Genomic DNA, 19621 nt, shown 5'->3' on the forward strand with positions numbered 1-19621 from the left:
AGAGGGGAGGAGGGCGGGGGGGTGCAAGAGGGGAGGGGGGGGGTGCAAGAGGGGAGAGGGGGGGGGGGTGCAAGAGGGGAGAGGGGGGGGGGGGTGCAAGAGGGGAGAGGGGGGGGGTGCAAGAGGGGAGAGGGGGGGGGGTGCAAGAGGGGAGAGGGTGGGGGTGCAAGAGGGGAGGGGGGGGGTGCAAGAGGGGAGAGGGGGGGGGTGCAAGAGGGGAGAGGGGGGGGGGGTGCAAGAGGGGAGAGGGGGGGGGTGCAAGAGGGGAGAGGGGGGGTGGTGCAAGAGGGGAGAGGGGTGGGGTGAGAGAGTGTGAGTGAGAGAGAGAGGGGTCAGAGAGTGTGAGAGAGAGAGAGGGGGTGAGAGAGTGTGTGTGTGAGAGAGAGAGAGGGGTGAGAGAGTGTGTGAGAGAGAGAGAGGGGTGAGAGAGTGTGTGAGCGAGAGAGAGGGGTGAGAGAGTGTGTGAGAGAGAGGGGTGAGAGAGTGTGAGTGAGAAAGAGAGGGGTGAGAGAGTGTGTGAGTGAGAGAGAGGGATGAGAGTGTGTGTGAGAGAGAGAGAGAGAGGGGTGAGTGTGCGTGAGTGAGAGAGAGGGGTGCGAGAGTGTGAGAGAGAGAGGTGAGAGTGTGTGTGTGAGAGAGAGAGAGAGAGAGGGGTAAGAGTGTGTGTGAGTGAGAGAGCGGTGAGAGTGTGTGTGAGTGAGAGAGAGAGGGGTGAGAGTGTGTGTGAGTGAGAGAGAGAGGGGTGAGAGAGTGTGTGAGTGAGAGGGAGAGGGGTGAGAATGTGTGAGTGAGAGAGAGAGAGGGGTGAGAGAGTGTGTGAGTTACAGAGAGAGGGGTGAGAGTGTGAGTGTGAGAGAGAGTGGGGTGAGAGTGTGTGTGTGAGTGAGAGAGAGAGGGATGAGAGTGTGTGTGTGAGAGAGAGAGAGGAGTGAGAGAGTGTGTGAGTGAGAGAGAGAGGGATGAGAGAGTGTGAGTGAGAGAGAGAGGGGTGAGAGAGTGTATGAGTGAGAGAGATGGATGAGAGTGTGTGAGTGAGAGAGAGAGGTGAGAGTGTGTGTGTGAGTGAGAGAGAGGTGAGATTGTGTGAGTGAGAGAGAGGGGTGAGAGTGTGTGTGAGTGAGAGAGAGAGGGGTGAATATGCGTGAGTGAGAGAGAGCGGTGAGTGTGCGTGAGTGAGAGAGAGAGGGGTGCGAGAGTGTGAGAGAGAGGGGTGCGAGAGTGTGAGAGAGAGAGGTGAGAGTGTGTGTGTGAGAGAGAGAGAGGGGTAAGAGTGTGTGTGAGTGAGAGAGAGAGGGGTGAGAGTGTGTGTGAGTGAGAGAGAGAGGGGTGAGCGAGTGTGTGTGTGAGAGAGGGGTGAGAGTGTATGTGAGTGAGAGAGAGGGGGTGAGTGTGTGTGAGTGAGAGAGAGAGGGGTGAGAGTGTGTGTGAGTGAGAGAGAGAGGTGAGAGAGTGTGAGTGGAGAGAGAGGGGTAAGAGTGTGTGTGAGAGAGAGGGGAGAGGGTGTGTGTGAGTGAGAGAGAGGGGTTAGAGTGTGTGTGTGAGAGAGAGGGGTGAGAGTGTGTGTGTGTGTGAGAGAGAGAGGGGGTGAGAGTGTGTGTGAGTGAGAGAGAGAGAGGGGGGTGAGAGAGTGTGAATGAGAGAGAGAGGGGTGAGAGTGTGTGTGTGAGAGAGAGAGGGGTGAGAGAGTGTGTGAATGAGAGAGAGAGGGGTGAGAATGTGTGTGAGTGAGTGAGAGAGAGGGATGAGAATGTGTGTGAGTGAGTGAGAGAGAGGGGTGAGAATGTGTGTGTGAGAGAGAGAGGGATGAGAATGTGTGTGAGTGAGTGAGAAAGAGGGGTGAGAGAGTGAGAGAGGGGTGAGAGAGTGTGTGAGCGAGAGAGGGGTGAGAATGTGTGTGAGTGAGAGAGGGGGATGAGAGTGTGTGTGTGAGAGAGAGGGGGGGTGAGAGAGTGTGAGTGAGAGAGAGAGGGGTGAGAGAGTGTGAGTGAGAGAGAGAGAGGGGTGAGAGAGTGTGGAGAGAGAGAGGGGTGAGAGAGTGTGAGTGAGAGGGGTGAGAGAGTGTGTGAGTGAGAGAGAGAGGGGTGAGAGTGTGTGTGAGTGTGAGAGAGAGAGGGGTGAGAGAGTGTGTGAGTGAGAGGGAGAGGGGTGAGAATGTGTGAGTGAGAGAGAGAGAGGGGTGAGAGAGTGTGTGAGTTACAGAGAGAGGGGTGAGAGTGTGAGTGTGAGAGAGAGTGGGGTGAGAGTGTGTGTGTGAGTGAGAGAGAGGGGGATGAGAGTGTGTGAGAGAGAGAGAGAGGAGTGAGAGAGTGTGTGAGTGAGAGAGAGAGGGATGAGAGAGTGTGAGTGAGAGAGAGAGGGGTGAGAGAGTGTGTGAGTGAGAGAGAGGGATGAGAGTGTGTGTGTGAGAGAGAGAGGGAGGGGTGAGAGAGTGTCTGTGTGAGAGAGAGAGAGGGGTGAAGAGAGTGTGCGAGTGAGAGAGAGAGGGGTGAGAGAGTGTGTGAATGAGAGAGAGGGGTGAGAGAGTGTGTGAGTGAGAGAGGGGGTGAGTGAGTGAGTGAGAGAGAGAGGGGTGAGAGTGTGTGTGTGAGTGAGAGAGAGGGTGAGAGTGTGTGTGTGAGTGAGAGAGAGGTGAGATTGTGTGTGAGTGAAAGAGAGAGGGGTGAGAGTGTGTGTGTGAGTGAGAGAGAGGTGAGATTGTGTGTGAGTGAAAGAGAGAGGGGTGAGAGTGTGTGTGTGAGTGAGAGAGAGGGGTGAGAGTGTGTGTGTGTGAGAGAGAGGTGGGATTGTGTGTGAGTGAGAGAGATTGGGGTGAGTGCGTGTGTGAGTGAGAGAGAGGGGTGAGAGTGTGTGTGTGAGTGAGAGAGAGGTGAGATTGTGTGTGAGTGAAAGAGAGAGGGGTGAGAGTGTGTGTGTGTGAGAAAGAGAGGGGTGAGTGTGCGTGTGAGTGAGAGAGAGCGGTGAGTGTGTGTGTGAGTGAGAGAGAGCGGTGAGAGTGTGTGAGTGAGAGAGAGAGGTGTGTGTGTGTGTGTGAGGGAGAGAGAGAGAGGGGATGAGAAGTGTGTGTGAGAGAGAGAGAGAGAGGGTGAGTGTGTGTGAGTGAGAGAGAGAGAGGGGTGAGAGTGTGTGTGAATGAGAGAGAGAGGGATGAGAGTGTGTGTGAGAGAGGGAGAGAGGGTGAGTGTGTGTGAGTGAGAGAGAGAGAGGGGTGAGAGTGTGTGTGAATGAGAGAGAGAGGTGAGAGAGTGTGAGTGAGAGAGGGGGTGGAGTGTGTGTGAGAGAGGAGGGGTGAGGGGTGTGGAGAGTGAGAGAGAGGGGTTAGAGTGTGTGAGTGAAGAGAAAGAGGGGGGAGAGAGAGTGTGTGTGTGTGTGAGAGAGAGAGGGGTGAGAGTGTGTGTGAGTGAGAGAGAGAGAGGGGTGAGAGAGTGTGAATGAGAGAGAGAGGGGTGAGAGTGTGTGTGTGAGAGAGAGAGGGGTGAGAGAGTGTGAATGAAAGAGGGGTGAGAGTGTGTGTGTGAGAGAGAGAGGGGTGAGAGAGTGTGAGTGAGAGAGAGAGAGGGGTGAGAGAGTGTGTGAGAGAGAGAGGGTGAGAGAGTGTGAGTGAGAGGGTGATCGAGTGTGAGTGAGAGAGAGAGGGGTGAGAGGTGTGTGGGAGTGTGAGAGAGAGGGGTGAGAGAGTGTGTGAGTGAGAGGAGAGGGGTGAGAATGTGTGAGTGAGAGAGAGAGAGAGGGGTGAGAGAGTGTGTGAGTTACAGAGAGAGGGGTGAGAGTGTGAGTGAGAGAGAGTGGGGTGAGAGTGTGTGTGTGAGTGAGAGAGAGGGGGATGAGAGTGTGTGAGAGAGAGAGAGAGGAGTGAGAAGTGTGTGAGTGAGAGAGAGAGGGATGAGAGGTGTGAGTGAGAGAGAGAGGGGTGAGAGAGTGTGTGAGTGAGAGAGAGGGATGAGGAGTGTGTGTGTGAGAGAGAGAGGGAGGGGTGAGAGAGTGTGTGTGTGAGAGAGAGAGAGGGGTGAGAGAGTGTGCGAGTGAGAGAGAGAGGGGTGAGAGAGTGTGTGGAATGAGAGAGAGGGGTGAGAGAGTGTGTGAGTGAGAGAGAGGGGGAGGTGAGTGAGTGAGAGAGAGAGGGTGAGAGTGTGTGTGTGAGTGAGAGAGAGGGGTGAGAGTGTGTGTGTGAGTGAGAGAGAGGTGAGATTGTGTGTGAGTGAAAGAGAGAGGGTGAGAGTGTGTGTGTGAGTGAGAGAGAGGGGTGAGAGTGTGTGTGTGTGAGAGAGAGGTGGGATTGTGTGTGAGTGAGAGAGAGTGGGGTGAGTGCGTGTGTGAGTGAGAGAGAGGGGGTGAGAGTGTGTGTGTGTGTGAGTGAGAGAGAGGTGAGATTGTGTGTGAGTGAAAGAGAGAGGGGTGAGAGTGTGTGTGTGAGAAAGAGAGGGGTGAGTGTGCGTGTGAGTGAGAGAGAGCGGTGAGTGTGTGTGTGAGTGAGAGAGAGCGGTGAGAGTGTGTGAGTGAGAGAGAGAGGTGTGTGTGTGTGTGAGGGAGAGAGAGAGAGGGATGAGAGTGTGTGTGAGAGAGAGAGAGAGGGGTGAGTGTGTGTGAGTGAGAGAGAGAGAGGGGTGAGAGTGTGTGTGAATGAGAGAGAGAGGGATGAGAGTGTGTGTGAGAGAGGGAGAGAGGGTGAGTGTGTGTGAGTGAGAGAGAGAGAGGGGTGAGAGTGTGTGTGAATGAGAGAGAGAGGGATGAGAGTGTGTGTGTGTGAGAGAGAGAGGGGTGAGAATGTGTGTGAATGAGAGAGAGAGGGATGAGAGTGTGTGTGTGTGAGAGAGAGAGAGGGGTGAGAATGTGTGTGCATAAGGGAGAATTGAGAACGTGAGTGTGTGAGGGAGACAGCTGAGAGTGTATGAGACAGATGCTGTAGTGTGTGTGAGAAAGGGAGAGGTTTAAATGTGAGCGTGAGTGAGATAGAGGATGAGATTTTCCGGCTGCGCTCGCGTCGAAACCAGAAAATCCCGCCCAAGGTCAATCAACCTTTCCATGGTCAGCCCCTTGTCCACTACGATTCCCATGGTGGGTGATGCGCGATTAATTCACACGGGAGGCTAGAACGTACCCCGGAATAAAGGCTTTTATTCACGACAAATAGGAGCACACTACTTAACAATATTATCCCAGACTAAAGACTGCTAGGAAGTAGCAGTGACCTTTATACTCCTGTAAGAAGGCGGAGCCGAACGGAGTGTACCACATAAACAATAATAACAGATGGAACACCCAAACCCTAACAGTAACAAGAGTAACATATGTACTGGCTCCAGTGCCGGTTCTGGTGACCGTGGTGACGATCCTCTCTCCGAGGTGGTGTCCACTGACTCCTCCAGTTCCTCTCCCGACTGCCGACCTCGAGATGGCGACAATCCCCTGGACTCAGGCAAGCTGCACACGGGAGTAAGAGGATTAAGTTGAGGTCCCGATGCTGTCCGCGCCGTGTCAGGAGGGGAGAGAATGGGCAAAGGATTCCTAACCAGAGGTGCGGGAGTGACGGGGGTTTCCAGGTGCCCTGCAGGCTCCAGATCTCTGATAGAGACCGTGTCCTCTCGCCTGTCAGGATATGCCACATAGGCATATTGAGGGTTGGCGTGGAGGAGATGGACCTGTTCAACCAAAGGGTCGGACTTGCGGGCCCTAACATGCCGCCGCAGGAGGACAGATCCTGAGTACGTCAACCAAGATGGCAGTGAGGTCCCAGAGGAAGACTTCCTAGGGAAGACAAACATCCGCTCATGTGGGGTAACGTTGGTTGCCGTACACAGGAGGGACCGGATTGAATGGAGCGCATCAGGAAGTACCTCTTGCCAACGGGTGACTGGAAGACCCTTAGACCGTAGCGCCAGTAAAACAGCCTTCCAGACTGTAGCGTTTTCTCTCTCGACCTGTCCGTTACCCCTGGGGTTGTAACTTGTAGTCCTACTTGAGGCAATTCCCTTAGAGACCAGGTATTGCCTCAAGTCGTCGCTCATAAACGACGAACCCCTATCACTGTGGATATAACTGGGGTAGCCGAACAGGGTAAAAAGACTCCGCAGGACTTTGATGACCGTGGCAGAGGACATGTCAGAACAGGGGATGGCAAAGGGGAATCGGGAGTATTTGTTAACAATGTTGAGGAAATACACGTTCCGATCCGTCGAAGGGAGGGGCCCCTTGAAGTCGACACTCAGTCGTTCAAAAGGGCGAGTGGCCTTAATGAGGTGTGCCCTGTCAGGCCGGTAGAAGTGCGGCTTGCACTCTGCACAAACCTGGCAGCATCGAGTTATCGACCTGACATCCTCTATGGAATAGGGCAGATTCCGAGCCTTTACAAAATGGAAGAGCCGAGTGATCCCCGGATGGCAGAGATCATTGTGGAGGGCCTGTAACCGGTCCTCCTGTACACTGGCACATGTTCCACGCGACATGGCATCTGAGGGCTCATTGAGCTTCCCCGGACGGTACATGATATCATAGTTGTAGGTGGAGAGTTCGATTCTCCACCTCAAGATTTTATCATTCTTAATTTTTCCCTTTAACGTGTTGTTGAACATAAAGGCCACGGACCTTTGGTCCATGAGCAGGGTAAACCGTTTGCCAGCCAAATAATGGCGCCAATGCCGTACGGCCTCCACAATGGCCTGAGCCACTTTCTCCACAGAGGAGTGCCAAATTTCAGGGCCTTGGAGGGTGCGAGAGAAAAAGGTGACGGGCCTGCCCGCCTGGTTAAGTGTGGCGGCCAGGGCGAAATCAGATGCATCACTCTCCACCTGAAAGGGGATGGACTCATCGACAGCGTGCATCGTGGCTTTCGCGATGTTGGCTTTTATCCCTGCAAAGGATGGGCGAGCCTCTGCTGTCAGGGGAAAAGAGGTAGATTTTATGAGCGGACGGGCTTTGTCCGCATAATTGGGAACCCACTGTGCATAGTACAAGAAGAAGCCTAAGCATCTTCTCAGTACTTTGATGCTAGTGGGTAGGGGAAGTTCAAGGAGGGGACGGATACGGTCTGGATCGGGGCCGATGACCCCATTTTCCACCATGTATCCGAGGATTGCTAGGCGGTACTTGCTGAATACGCACTTCTCCTTGTTATAGGTCAGGTTCAGGAGAGTCGCAGTGCGTAAAAACTTCTGGAGGTTGGCGTCGTGGTCCTGCTGGTCATGGCCGCAGATAGTGAAATTGTCCAGGTACGGGAAGGTAGCCCGTAGCCCGTTTTGGTCCACCATTCGGTCCATCTCACGCTGGAAGACCGAGACCCCATTAGTGACACCGAAAGGGACTCTTAAAAAGTGGTAGAGACGGCCATCCGCCTCAAAGGCCGTGTATTTGCGGTCCTCTGGGCGAATGGGGAGTTGGTGGTAGGCTGACTTCAAGTCGATGGTGGAGAACACCCGGTACTGCGCAATCTGGTTGACCATGTCAGATATGCGCGGGAGAGGATACGCGTCCAGCTGCGTGTACCTATTAATGGTCTGACTATAGTCTATGACCATCCGGGGCTTGTCTCCAGTCTTGACCACCACGACTTGTGCTCTCCATGGGCTAGTGCTAGGTTTAATAAGCCCTTCCCTGAGGAGCCGCTGAACCTCAGATCTAATAAAGATCCGATCTTCAGCGCTGTAACGCCTGGTTTTAGTCGCGATGGGCTTGCAGCCTGGCACGAGATTTTCGAATAGGGAAGACGGGGTAATTTTGAGTGTTGAGAGGCAGCATGTGGAGCGCGCTGGACAATTTGGAGGCTGCTGTTCTCCCACTGAAAGTGGAGGGAGTGGCCCATCGTACTGCAGGGTCACACTCCTCAGGTGGACCATAAAGTCTAGCCCCAGGAGTACCGGAGCGCAAAGGTGCGGTAGCATGAGGAGCCTGAAGTTCTCGTAGACTGTGCCCCGCACCGTTAGGGTTACCACACAGCTCCCAAGAACGAGGACAGATCGGGACCTTGGCACCATGGAGATTGTCTGCCTGACAGTTTGCATTCGGAAAGCGCACCGTTTTACTGTATCCGGATGGATGAAGCTCTCCGTGCTCCCGCTGTCAAACAGGCAACGCGCCAGGCGCCCGTTTACCTCTATGTCCATCATGGACTTGTCGAGTCTGTGAGGCTTGGCCTGGTCCAGGATGATTGACGCCACTGTTGGATCCCGAGCGTAACTGCAGGCAGTTGAGATAGCCGCCGATGAGGACCCCTGCTGGTCCCCTGCGGCCGGTGTCGACCAAAGTGGCTGCGCCCATGAATCGCACACGGTCGAGGATGTTGAAAATGGCGGCACCCGCAGGTCGCACGTGGCTAGCGTCATCGTCATAGGAAATGGCGGCGCCCGTGGATCGCACGTGGCTGAAGACATCGACGAGGCCGGAGACGAGGAGATGGATCCTGGGGAGTTGCACGCAGCACTGCTGGGCCTGGAAGGGGTCTTCTCTCGGCACACCTTAGCATAGTGCCCTTTCTTTCCACAGGCGGAGCAAAACACCGCCCTGGCCGGACATCTTTGGCGAGGATGCTTCGCCAATCCGCAGAAATAGCACAGTGGGCCTCCAGGAGCTGCCGCAGCCGTCAGGTCTGAAGTTGGGAGCATCATCGCGCAGTTCCGAGGAGCCGCTGAGTACAGCTGAGGCGGCGGCTGTGCTTGCCACGCTGTTCCCACGTGGTCGGTGGGGTAGGCTTCAAAACTTCTGGAGGCCATTTCCATTGCGTCGGCCAATTCTACCGTCTTAGCCAGGTCCAAGTTACCCTGCTCTAGCAGCCGCAGGAGGATATAGGATGAGCCGATTCCCGCCACGAACGCGTCCCGAATGAGGTCGTTGGTGTATTGAGTAGCCGACACCGCCTTGCAGTTGCAGGCTCTGGCTAGCTGTTGAAATTCGCGCAGGTACTGTCCCGTAGTTTCGCCGGGCTGCCCCCGTCGAGTGGCTAATAGGTGACGAGCATGAATTTCGTTCGGCTGTTTGTTATACAGCCTCTTGAGCAAGTCGATAGCATCTTTATAATTTTGGGAATCGCGAATTGTTGCATACACAGTGTCGCTCACCCTGGCGTGGAGGACCCGCAATCTGTCGTCGTCGGACTGGACTGCTGCCGAGGTCTCAATGTAATCCTCGAAGCACTTCAACCAACGGTCGAAAGTGTTCGACGCCCCAGTGGCACGCGGATCCAAGGTTAGCCGATCGGGCTTTAGCATCTGCTCCATATTGTTCGAACAAAATTTTCAGTATTTGTCGTGAATAAAATTGATGCGCGATTAATTCACACGGGAGGCTAGAACGTACCCGGGAATAAAGGCTTTTATTCACGACAAATAGGAGCACACTACTTAACAATATTATCCCAGACTAAAGACTGCTAGGAAGTAGCAGTGACCTTTATACTCCTGTAAGAAGGCGGAGCCGAACGGAGTGTACCACATAAACAATAATAACAGGTGGAACACCCAAACCCTAACCCCAACAGTAACAAGAGTAACATATGTACAAGTACCCATAGTGGTAACCATCTATGGTTCACCACAGTGGGTGGAACGGGAAAACTCCCCTCTGAGAGTATGTGGGTGTGTGTGTTGTGTGAGAGAGGGAGAGGTGAGAGTGCGTGTGTGAGAGAGGTGTGTGTATACTGTGTATGTGATAGAGAGAGCGCGAGAGAGAGATTTGTGAGTGTGAGTGTGCATGTTGGCAGTTGTATGAGAGAGGGGCTGAGAGTGTGTCTGATTTGAGAATCCAGTTCTCCAGCAGCACTCCTATTATCAAACAAAAGTGTGGGCGAATGAAGCAGCATTACTCCTCCCATTCTACACTTCAAAAAGAAGGTTCTTTGATGAATAAGAGAACTTTTTAATTATAATAAATGTATACGTATAAGAAATAGAAAATACTTCTATAAATTAGTTTTTGCATCGTTGTACAAGAACAATCATTTTTTGTGGTATAATGCTTCAACATAATAAGTGTTTCTCAGGGGTTCCGTCAGTACTTTTGAGAGGTCAAAAGTATTCTATGGCTGAAATTGTTTGGGAAATCTTGCCCTAATTATTTAAATCCATATTAAATCTCCTCTTAGCCTTCTAATGTTAGAGCAGAAATAGTTGTAGTTCCGTAGGTCTCTCCACATAACAGGTCTCTTGCTGGCAAATCTGTGAAATTTATAATCTTAGTGTTCTTTCTAATATGCACGCAGGACTCAAACTGTGGTTGAGAAAATGCTTTGCACAAGTTTAACATTACTCACTCGCCCCTACATTCTATGTGTTTGGTTGCCTACAATTATACTTTCAGAGAATTATGTATCTGAATCCTTATGTCTCTCTTTCCATAAACACCTTTCAGCCTGCTTCCGTTGGATGAGTTCTTCCCAAAATACATAATAAAAAATATGTTACTTTGCACAAGGCATTTGTCTGCCCATTCCCCCAATCTATCCCTGTCTTCTTGGAGTCTAATAGTCCTGCCTGTTCAAACCTCAGAATTTTGTTTCATCAGGAAGGTTTGAGATTTTGCTTTCATTGTCCAAGTTATAGAGTCATTGAGTCATAGAGGTTTACAGCATTGAGACAGGCCCTTCGACCAAACTTGTCCATACCGCCCTTTTTTTTAACGCCTAAGCTAATCCCAATTGCCTGTATTTGGTCCATATCCCTCTATACCCATCTTATCCATGTAACTGTCTAAACTGTCTAGGGCGGCATGGTAGCACAGTGGTTAGCACTGCTGCTTCACAGCTCCAGGAACCTGGGTTCGATTCCCGGCTTGGGTCACTGTCTGTGTGGAGTTTGCACATTCTCCTCGTGTCTGTGTGGGTTTCCTCCGGGTGCTCCAGTTTCCTCCCACAGTCCAAAGATGTGCGGGTTAGGTTGATTGGCCATGCTAAAATTGCCCTTAGTGTCCTGAGATGCGTAGGTTAGAGGGACTAGTGGATAAATATGTAGGGATATGGGGGTAGGGCTCAGGTGGGATTGTGGTCGGTGCAGACTCGATGGGCCAAATGGCCTCTTTCTGCACTGTAGGGTTTCTACGATTTCTTTTTAAAGGACAAAATTGTACCTGTCTCTACTACTACCTCTGGCAGCTTGTTCCAGACACTCACCACCCACTGTGTGAAAAAATTGCCCCTCCGAACATTTTTGAATCTCTCCCCTCTCACCTTAAAACTATGCTCTCTAGATTTAGACTCCCTTACCTTTGGGAAAATATATTGACTATCTAGCTGATCTATGCCCCTCATTATTTTATAGACCGCTATAAGATCACCCCTCAGCCTTCTACACTCCAGAGAAAAAAGTCCCAGTCTATCCAGCCTCTCCTTATAACTCAAACCATCAAGTCCCGGTAACATCCCAGTAAATCTTTTCTGCACTCTTTCTAGTTTAATAATATCCTTTCTATAATAGGGTGACCAGAATTGCACACAGTACTCTAAGTGTGGCCTTACCAATGTCTTGTACAACTTCAACAAGACGTCCCAACTCCTGTATTCAATGTTCTGACCAATGAAACCAAGCATGCCAAAAGCCTTCTTCACCACTCTGTCCACCTGTGACTCCACTTTCAAGGAGCTATGAACATGTACCCCTAGATCTCTTTGTTCTGTAACTCTCCCCAATGCCCTACCATTAACTGAGTAAGTCCTGCACTGGTTCAATCTACCAAAATGCATCACCTCGCATTTATCTAAATTAAACTCCATCTGCCATTCGTCAGGCCATTGGCCCAATTGATCAAGATCCCATTGCAATCGGAGATAACTTTCTTCACTATCCACTATGCCACAATCTTGGTGTCATCTGCAAGTTGTGGACGGCACAGTGGCTAAGTGGTTAGCACTGCTGCCTCACAGCGCCAGAGACCTGGATTCAATTCCCGGCGTGGGTCACTGTCTGTGTGAAGTCTGCACATTCTCCCCATGTATCACAAGATTTCATGTGACTACAAGAATCATAGAATCCCTACAGTGCAGAAGGAGGCCATTCAAGCCTGCACTGATAACAATCCCACCCAGGCCCTTTCCTTCTAACCCCACATATTTACCCTGCTATTGGCATTGCCAATCAACATAACCCACATCATTGGACTGTGGGAGGAAACCGGATCACTCAGGGGAAACCCACGCAGATGCAAGGAGTTTATGCAAACTCCACAGTTACCCGAGGCCAGAATTGAACCCGCTCCCTGGCACTGTGCTAACCACTGTGCCACTATGCCGTCCATACAACTATATCAATTACATTTCTTTTTTTGTCTTGAACTGGGCATTTTTTTGAAAGCTCTGTTAGGATTGTCAAAATAACTGGTCATATTCTCATTCTTCTTGAGAAAAGTTTCTTTGGTCATCCTCTTGTCCCATATTTAGGGAGAAAAAATTGGACCTGTGGATTCTTCTTATCCGCTTCTGGCACGTGTGTGTTGCTGGCAAGATCAGCTTTTATTATTCATCTCCACTTGAGAGAGTGGTGGTGGAAAATCACCTTCTTGAACAGCTGAGCCCACATGATTTATGTACACCCACAGAATTCGGAATTCCGAATTCCAGGATTTGGACCCAGCAACCATGAAGAAATGGCAATATATTTCCAACTGAGGATAGTGTGTGGCTTGGAAGGAAACTTGCAGGTGGTGGTGTTTGCTTAAGCCTGCTGCCTTTATTCTTGTAGGTGGAGATTGTGTTTGGAAGCTGCTGTCAAAGCAGCCTCAGTGAGCCACAATAGTGCTTCATTTAGATGTGACACACTGCTACCATGGTGTGTCAGCAGTGGAGGGAGTGAATGTTTAAGTTGGTGGACAAGGTGTCAATCAAGCAGGCTAGCCCAGAAAGAAAAAAAACGGTTCAGACCAGTATTCCTATTTCCCCATTTTACTGTTTCTTCTCTGCCAACACTTCTCGACTGTTAAAAATCTTGAGAATCTGCCAGCCAGGCCGGATGTATTCATCTGGATTTGCTTTTCTACAACGATCTCAAACAATTATAGGTGGCACGGTGTCACAGTGGCTCGCACTGCTGCCTCACAGCTCCAGGGACCTGGGTCCGATTCCAGCCTTGTGTTACAGTCTGTGTGGAGTTTGCCCAAAAGTGGTTTCCAATTATCAGTACATCAATATCATTATGAATTGCATTCTTGAAGTAAAGCAGGTTTTTGGTACTAACCCTAAATCTCCTTCCAAAGACGGCAAGGTTGCCTTTGGCCTGCTCCTTCCTCTGCCTCCACTCCACTATGTTTGGATTGTGTTCAGTCGGCAGTGAAATGTTGCGTTTTCCCATCGTTGGGTTTGCAGCTCCAGCCAAGAGGTGAGGTTCTGTCTGCAGGGTCAGTTCCATCCCACTGGCAAAACTGACTCGCAAAGAGCCATCAGGGCCAACCCGGTAGGTGTTTTGAATGTGCTCTGGAAAATAAAATACCTCAAATGATTAATAATTACATTTACTCCTTAATTAAAATTGTCCTGGTGAACCTGACCTGGCCCACCACCAAATGAATGGTGGTCCACCTCAGTGGACTAGGCTGTGAGTGAAGCAGTAGTTTGAGATCTGCACAGTAATAGAAACAAACTTATCAATAAACAACCCGGTAGGTTTCATAGAATCATAGAATTATAAAATACCTACAGTGCAGAAGGAGGCCTTTCAACCCATTGAGCCTGCACTGACAACAATCCCACCTAGGCCCTAGCCCCATAATCCCAAGTATTTACCCTAGTCCCTCTGGCACTAAGGAGCAATTTAGCATGGCCATCAACCTAACCCGCACATATTTGGACTGTGGGAGGGAACCGGAGCACCTGGAGGAAACCAATGCGGATATGGGGAGAACATGCAGACTCCGCCCAGACAGTGACCCAAGAGCTGTGAGGCAGCAGTGCTAACCACTGTGCCACTGCATTTGTTTAAGGAACAGTGAGTGGCTTCCAGTCCATTGGTGCAATAGAGCTGGGGAAAAGAGTAATTTCCAACTCAAAACGTCGGGCGGAATTCTCCGGCCACACTGGTCTAAAAGCCAGAAATTCCCGCCCGACCGTCAATGGTGTTTCACATTCTCTGCAACCCGCCCGCTAAAATTCCAGTGGCGGACGGGATGGGAGAATTCCGGCCGTCAACTCTGCTTCTCTCCCAGATGCTGCCAGACCTGCTGAATATTTGCAGCACTTTCTGTTTTTATTGTAAAAGATCGTTTCTGTTCCCTAATCAGTGAACTCAGAATAGAATGTGCCCGATTGGATATTGGCAGAGGTCATAATTGAGGCTGACGGTGCCCAATTAGAAGAACCTGCCAACTCTCATGGTTCATGTTTAAAAATGAGGAATGACCCCTATAATAATGCAACAGGGCAATTGGTGCCAGTGCAATTACACCTTAAAGGAATTAATATATTATGGAAACCTGAAGGGGAGAAATATATAATTGCGATAAATAACAAATGAGTGAGCAGAGTTATATTTTATGATGGTGATTGCCAATTTTTAAAAATTCATTCATGGTGTGCAGATGTCACTCACTGGGCCAGCATTTATTACTCATCCTTGAGGCATTTAAAGAGTCAACCACATTGCTGTGGCTCTGGAGTCACATGTAGGCCAGACTGGGTAAGGATGGCAGATTTCCTTCCTTAAGGGACATTAGTGAACCAGATCGATTTTTCTAACAATCGGCAATGGTTTCATGGTCATCCTTAGACTAGTAATTCCTGATGTGCCACAAATCCATGGGAAATACATTTGTAAGGATGTAGAATCAATGAACCCTCAGCATCACTTCTGTCAAAATACTAACAGACATCCACAAACATGTGGTCAAATATCTTTATTGCTATGGGTGGAATTTTCCATTCTGGACACCAAGTCCAGGGCCAAGCAGGACGCTCGGTGTGGTTCCCGTTGGGTCACCTGGCAATCCTCCGCTTTTCAGTTAATTAATTATGCATGTGTGAGGAACTTGCTGAATCTCATGAAGTGGCCGACAGGAAGTAGCCCACCCCTCCATTACCTCATAGGGTTGAAGGTCCTGGTGCCATATTTAATGGACGCCTGGATAGACATTCACTGATTGGAGGCCAGGAGCTCCACACTACTCCTCCAGAGTCCTTGCAGCCATAGTTCATACTCGCGAAGCTCGTAAATATGAGCTGCCACATTTTCGGACACATGAGGGCTCCTACAGCACTGTCTTTCACTGATCTCTCGGTAACCGCACCACCTGAGATATACCAATTGTCTGGCCAGTGCTCTCCATTGTAGTGGTCATCAGCCTCTTAACGTTATAAAGGCCCTGCTGCCTCTTGTTGCTGAGGCCCTGCTCCTCCTGGCCCTGTAGCAACCTGTGATGGGCCTCCTTCTCCTCATCTGGATGAAAGCCATTACCAAGGCAGTCTAATTCATAGACACCTCAGTGGATGTGGGACCAATTAAGGCGATAGTGAGTGAGCATGTCTTTTACAGGTTTTCCACCCTCTCAAAGCCAGCAGGCAAGCGCCAAAGCTTTGACCAAACCTCCATCTAAATGTGGCATTCTTACCCTACCCCTTCCAGGTAAAAGAGATTCTGGAGGACCAGAGATGTATGTTCTCCCATTCATATGCACATGGAGACATTGGTCTCTGACCAGGTTGATGGGAACCATGTGTAAGAAGCCTCAAGAGGACACTTTTCCACTTGTCTCCATCACCTTGGAAAGTAGAGACCATTGCTTTGGGATCATAGAAAGACTGGATCCCCTGTCAGCCATGGCCATTCACCCAGGAGAATAGAGGTTTAGAGTTGTGAGTTGTTTGCCCTCTATCAGCTGTGCTCCTTGGAGGTATTCCACCTCCCTCCTTCCCTTCATCCCTGAAGCTGATGGCGAGTGTTTCAGAATGAACAGCAGCTCCACACCTTTCTGGGATCTTGATATTCTGAAACATGCGAGTTGGGAACAAACCTGCTGCAATGTGGGCTTAAGAGGAGAACATAAGTGAGCGTCTTTGACATTGAGTTGCCACACTCATCTTCCAGATGTCATACATCTGGGAGGGAGGTGAGAGGAAAGAATGAATCCTGGTGTTACTCTCTAATTCTACTCCAAGTGTTAAAATAAATCGGATAACTGTCAGGGAGAATCTAAACCATTTCACACATGCGCACACACACACACACGTACACACACACTATGGGGTGATCTTACCAAAAAGATTCTAAGTGTTGACCGAGTGTAAAAACGGGAGAGAATTGCACTCATTTTTTGGGTGAGCTCCCAGACGCATTCGTACAGCACTTAGAGAAAAGAAGAGCCCAGATGTGATTCTTGCCAGAAGGGGGAATGGGCGGAGCCTATTCTCACCAGGAAGCCAACTACTGAGCCCTAGGGGCACTATTGTGCAAGTGCCCCGATCTCCCAGTGCACTTGCCCCCTGATCACTGTCCACCAGGACATTGTTTTCCCCCCACCCCCCAATGATGGCCGCCCCGGACACTGCTCACCATTCCTCTGATCGCTGCCCAGGACATCGCCTCCACCCCCAAATTGCCCCCCCCCCTCCCCCGATGATACTGATCCCCACTCCCCCCCACCTGCCGATCGCTGCCCTGACTGACCCCATCCCCCCGACTGCCACCCCAGTCAATGCCAATCCAGCTGATGCTGATCTCCACCATTTCAATCACCACCCCAGGTGATCCCTACCGTTCCCCTCCGATCACCACTCCAGCCAATGCTGATCCCTACCCCAATCCGATCGCTGCCTGGCTGATGCTGATCCAGCTGATGCCGATCCCATGCAGAGTATCCCCCTTCCCTCCCCACCTATGGCTCCCCCACCTGCACCATCATGGCCCAGCCCCATCATGGGCTTGTCTCCTTCAGGCTCCGCCCACTTGGCACTGCGTAGTGCCCAGTGTGTAGTGCCAGGGTGCCCTGTGGGCATTGCCAGTGTGCCAGGCTGGCAGTGCCTGGGTGTCCTTCTTGTTTCTTAGTTCCACTTAGACTGATTTTTCACCTGGATCTTCTGATCCAATATCCTCTCTCCAATTGTACTGATTTCACCCTTAACAAACAAAGCCACCCCATCTCCTTTCCCTTTTTCTCTGAGCTTGCTATTGAAATCCCTTTGATATTCTGTTCCCAGCCTTTATTTTGGACTTGTCTTTTTAACATTATTGCACATTCTTTTTGTACTATGGCCCTATTTACTGCTGGTCCTTGTTTCCTCTGCCTTCCACTTTTGTCTTTTAATTCTACCTTTGCTTCCCCTTTTTACCATTCTTTGTGTCTCCCCACTCAGGCTCCCATCCCCCTGCCACTCTGATGTAAACTCTCCCCAACAGCACTAGTGAACACCCCTGCGAGGATATCGGTCCCAACTCACAACTCTAAACCTCTATTCTCCTAGGTGAATGGCCATGGCTGACAGGGGATCCAATCTTTCTATGATCCCAAAGCAATGGTCTCTACTTTCCATCGGTATCAAGAGCTACCCTCTTCATTTTTGTGTACTTATAGAAGCTCTTACTGTCTCTTTTCATATTTCTTGTCTGCTTACTCTCATATTCTAATTTCACATCATTTTATTTTTCTCGTCGTCCTTTGTTGCTTTTTTAAAAAAAAGAACCTTATCTTCTGACCCACCGCTCATCTTCGTGCATTGCACACCTTTTCTTTCAAATTAATACCACCCTTAACTTCTTTGGTTAGCAATGGTTGGTGCCCCTTCTCAGAGTCTTTTTTTCCCAATGGAATATATCTTTGTTGAGTGTCATAAAATATCTCCTAAATGTTTGCCACTGCTTCTCTAGCATCTTACTTTTTAACATATTTTCCAGTACATAGCAGTCAGCTCTAGTTTCATACCATTGAAATTGTCTTTATTTAAGTTTAAGACTTTAGTTTCAGACCCATGTTTCTCACCCTCAAACAGAATGTGAAATTTATTATGTCACAATCACCCTTGCCCAGAATGCTCTTTATAATGAGATCTGTAATTAAGCTTTTTTCATTACATATTGTTATGTTTAAAATTGTCTGTTCTCTGCTTAGTTCAGAACATTTTGTTCCAAGAAACTGTCCTGAATGTGCTCATCCTCATAGTTACCTCTGCCAGTTTCATTTGTCCAATGGAAAGGAAATCTGCTATCCTTACCTAGTCTGTCCCACACGTGACTACAGACCCACAGCAATGTGGTTGACTCTGAACTGCCCTCTGAAATATCCCAGCAAGTGATTCAGTTCAAGGGCAATTTGGGATGGCCTTGCCAGTGTACCTCACATCACATTAAATATTTTAAAAAACTGTATAACATAACATTTTGGTCATATTCTATTTCAAGCATTCTAAATGTGAAAACAATTCAGTACCGCAGGCAATTCCACAATTCCTTCTATTGGAAGAGGGTATTAACAGGAACATAGTTTGTAACAGTGAAGTTAGAAATCAGTCAATAACTTTCACTGGTTAAAAGGTTTTACTTGTGTAACTCAAGCATATGTAGATAGGGCATGGTTCTTGATGCTCCATCGCCACTTTCAGGATCTGTTGGTAATAGCGATCGGGAATGGTAAAATATACCTGCAAAAAGGGCATTCATACTAGTACATTACAGAATGCACATCCTATCATTTGTACCCTAACAACACTTGTGTGATTTCAAGAAGAAATTAGATATAGTTCTTGAGGCTAAAGGGAGCAAGGGATATGGGGGAAAGGGGATCAGAATATTGAATTTGATGATCAGCCATGATCATAATGAATGGCGGAGAAAGTTCAAAAGGTCAAATGGCCTACTCTTGTTTCTATGTAACACTGGATGCTAGGAAGGACAATGCATATTTGACAAGTGAGATTTCTATGATGGTAAGGAGCATTGAAAGCACCATTGTAGCCTTTGCTATTGACTGGATGATTTCAAAGGTCTGTTACTGCAATCTGTGCAACCCGTTCTGCCCCCCACCCCCCACCCCCCTGTCCACCCCCAGTCCACCCCCCTGTCCACCCCAGAAGACTCCCGATGAATCAGCTAGGGTCAAGGGGTGAGCTGGTGGAGTGGGTAGGAATTGCAACACACCAAACATGTGCTGGGATTCTGCAAAATAGAAAATCCCAGCCAGCCAGTGTTTTGACGGTTTATTAGAAAAGGATGAATGTACGGGAAAAGAGAAATCAGAGAAATCAGCAGAAAAGCTTAGTAAAATCTTAATCAAGTTGTTATAAAATCTGTGCTAATTTTATTGCAGATTGAGGCTATAAACACAATAAGAATGCAATAAAATCATATTCTTTTAGATACATTTGAAACTTAAGCAACACTTAACGCAATTGTCACTTTAACCCGCTTCCCTTTGGTTCACTGTTAACCTTATTTTGGGACAATTTAAATGTAAATTTTAAAAGGACTGATTGACAGGTAGATTGTAAATTGGTTGACTGACAGATGATCTCTGCAGTGTACTTCTGTTGCTGCTATCTGCAGCTGGAGTGGGTTGAATGATTGAGAAGAATGCCAGAATTCTATTTCACTTTTGATTTATGACATGACAGTTAATCTCTGGGTTTATTGAGACTGTGAAGGAGGTGGCGGCTATTTAAAGTACCTGTTACAATGGAACACAGAATTCAAACAACAAACCGATTCCTTTGAATTGTTGCTGCTCAGTGTTAGGC

General features: G+C 49.3%; 1 protein-coding gene across 4 annotated transcripts in view; it reads right to left on the reverse strand.

Annotated features, from left to right (window-relative positions):
• Nucleotides 1-19621, reverse strand: part of tenm1 (teneurin transmembrane protein 1) — a 770685-nt gene that overhangs the window by 35901 nt on the left and 715163 nt on the right. For all 4 annotated transcript variants that reach the window (XM_078211359.1, XM_078211358.1, XM_078211357.1 and 1 more), the window contains one exon: nt 13146-13381. In XM_078211359.1, coding sequence (XP_078067485.1) covers nt 13146-13381 — 236 coding nt within the window. The remainder of the gene's footprint in view (nt 1-13145; nt 13382-19621) is intronic.

This window comes from Mustelus asterias, chromosome 4, assembly GCF_964213995.1.
Source record: "Mustelus asterias chromosome 4, sMusAst1.hap1.1, whole genome shotgun sequence".
NCBI classification, from domain to species: Eukaryota; Metazoa; Chordata; class Chondrichthyes; order Carcharhiniformes; family Triakidae; genus Mustelus; species Mustelus asterias.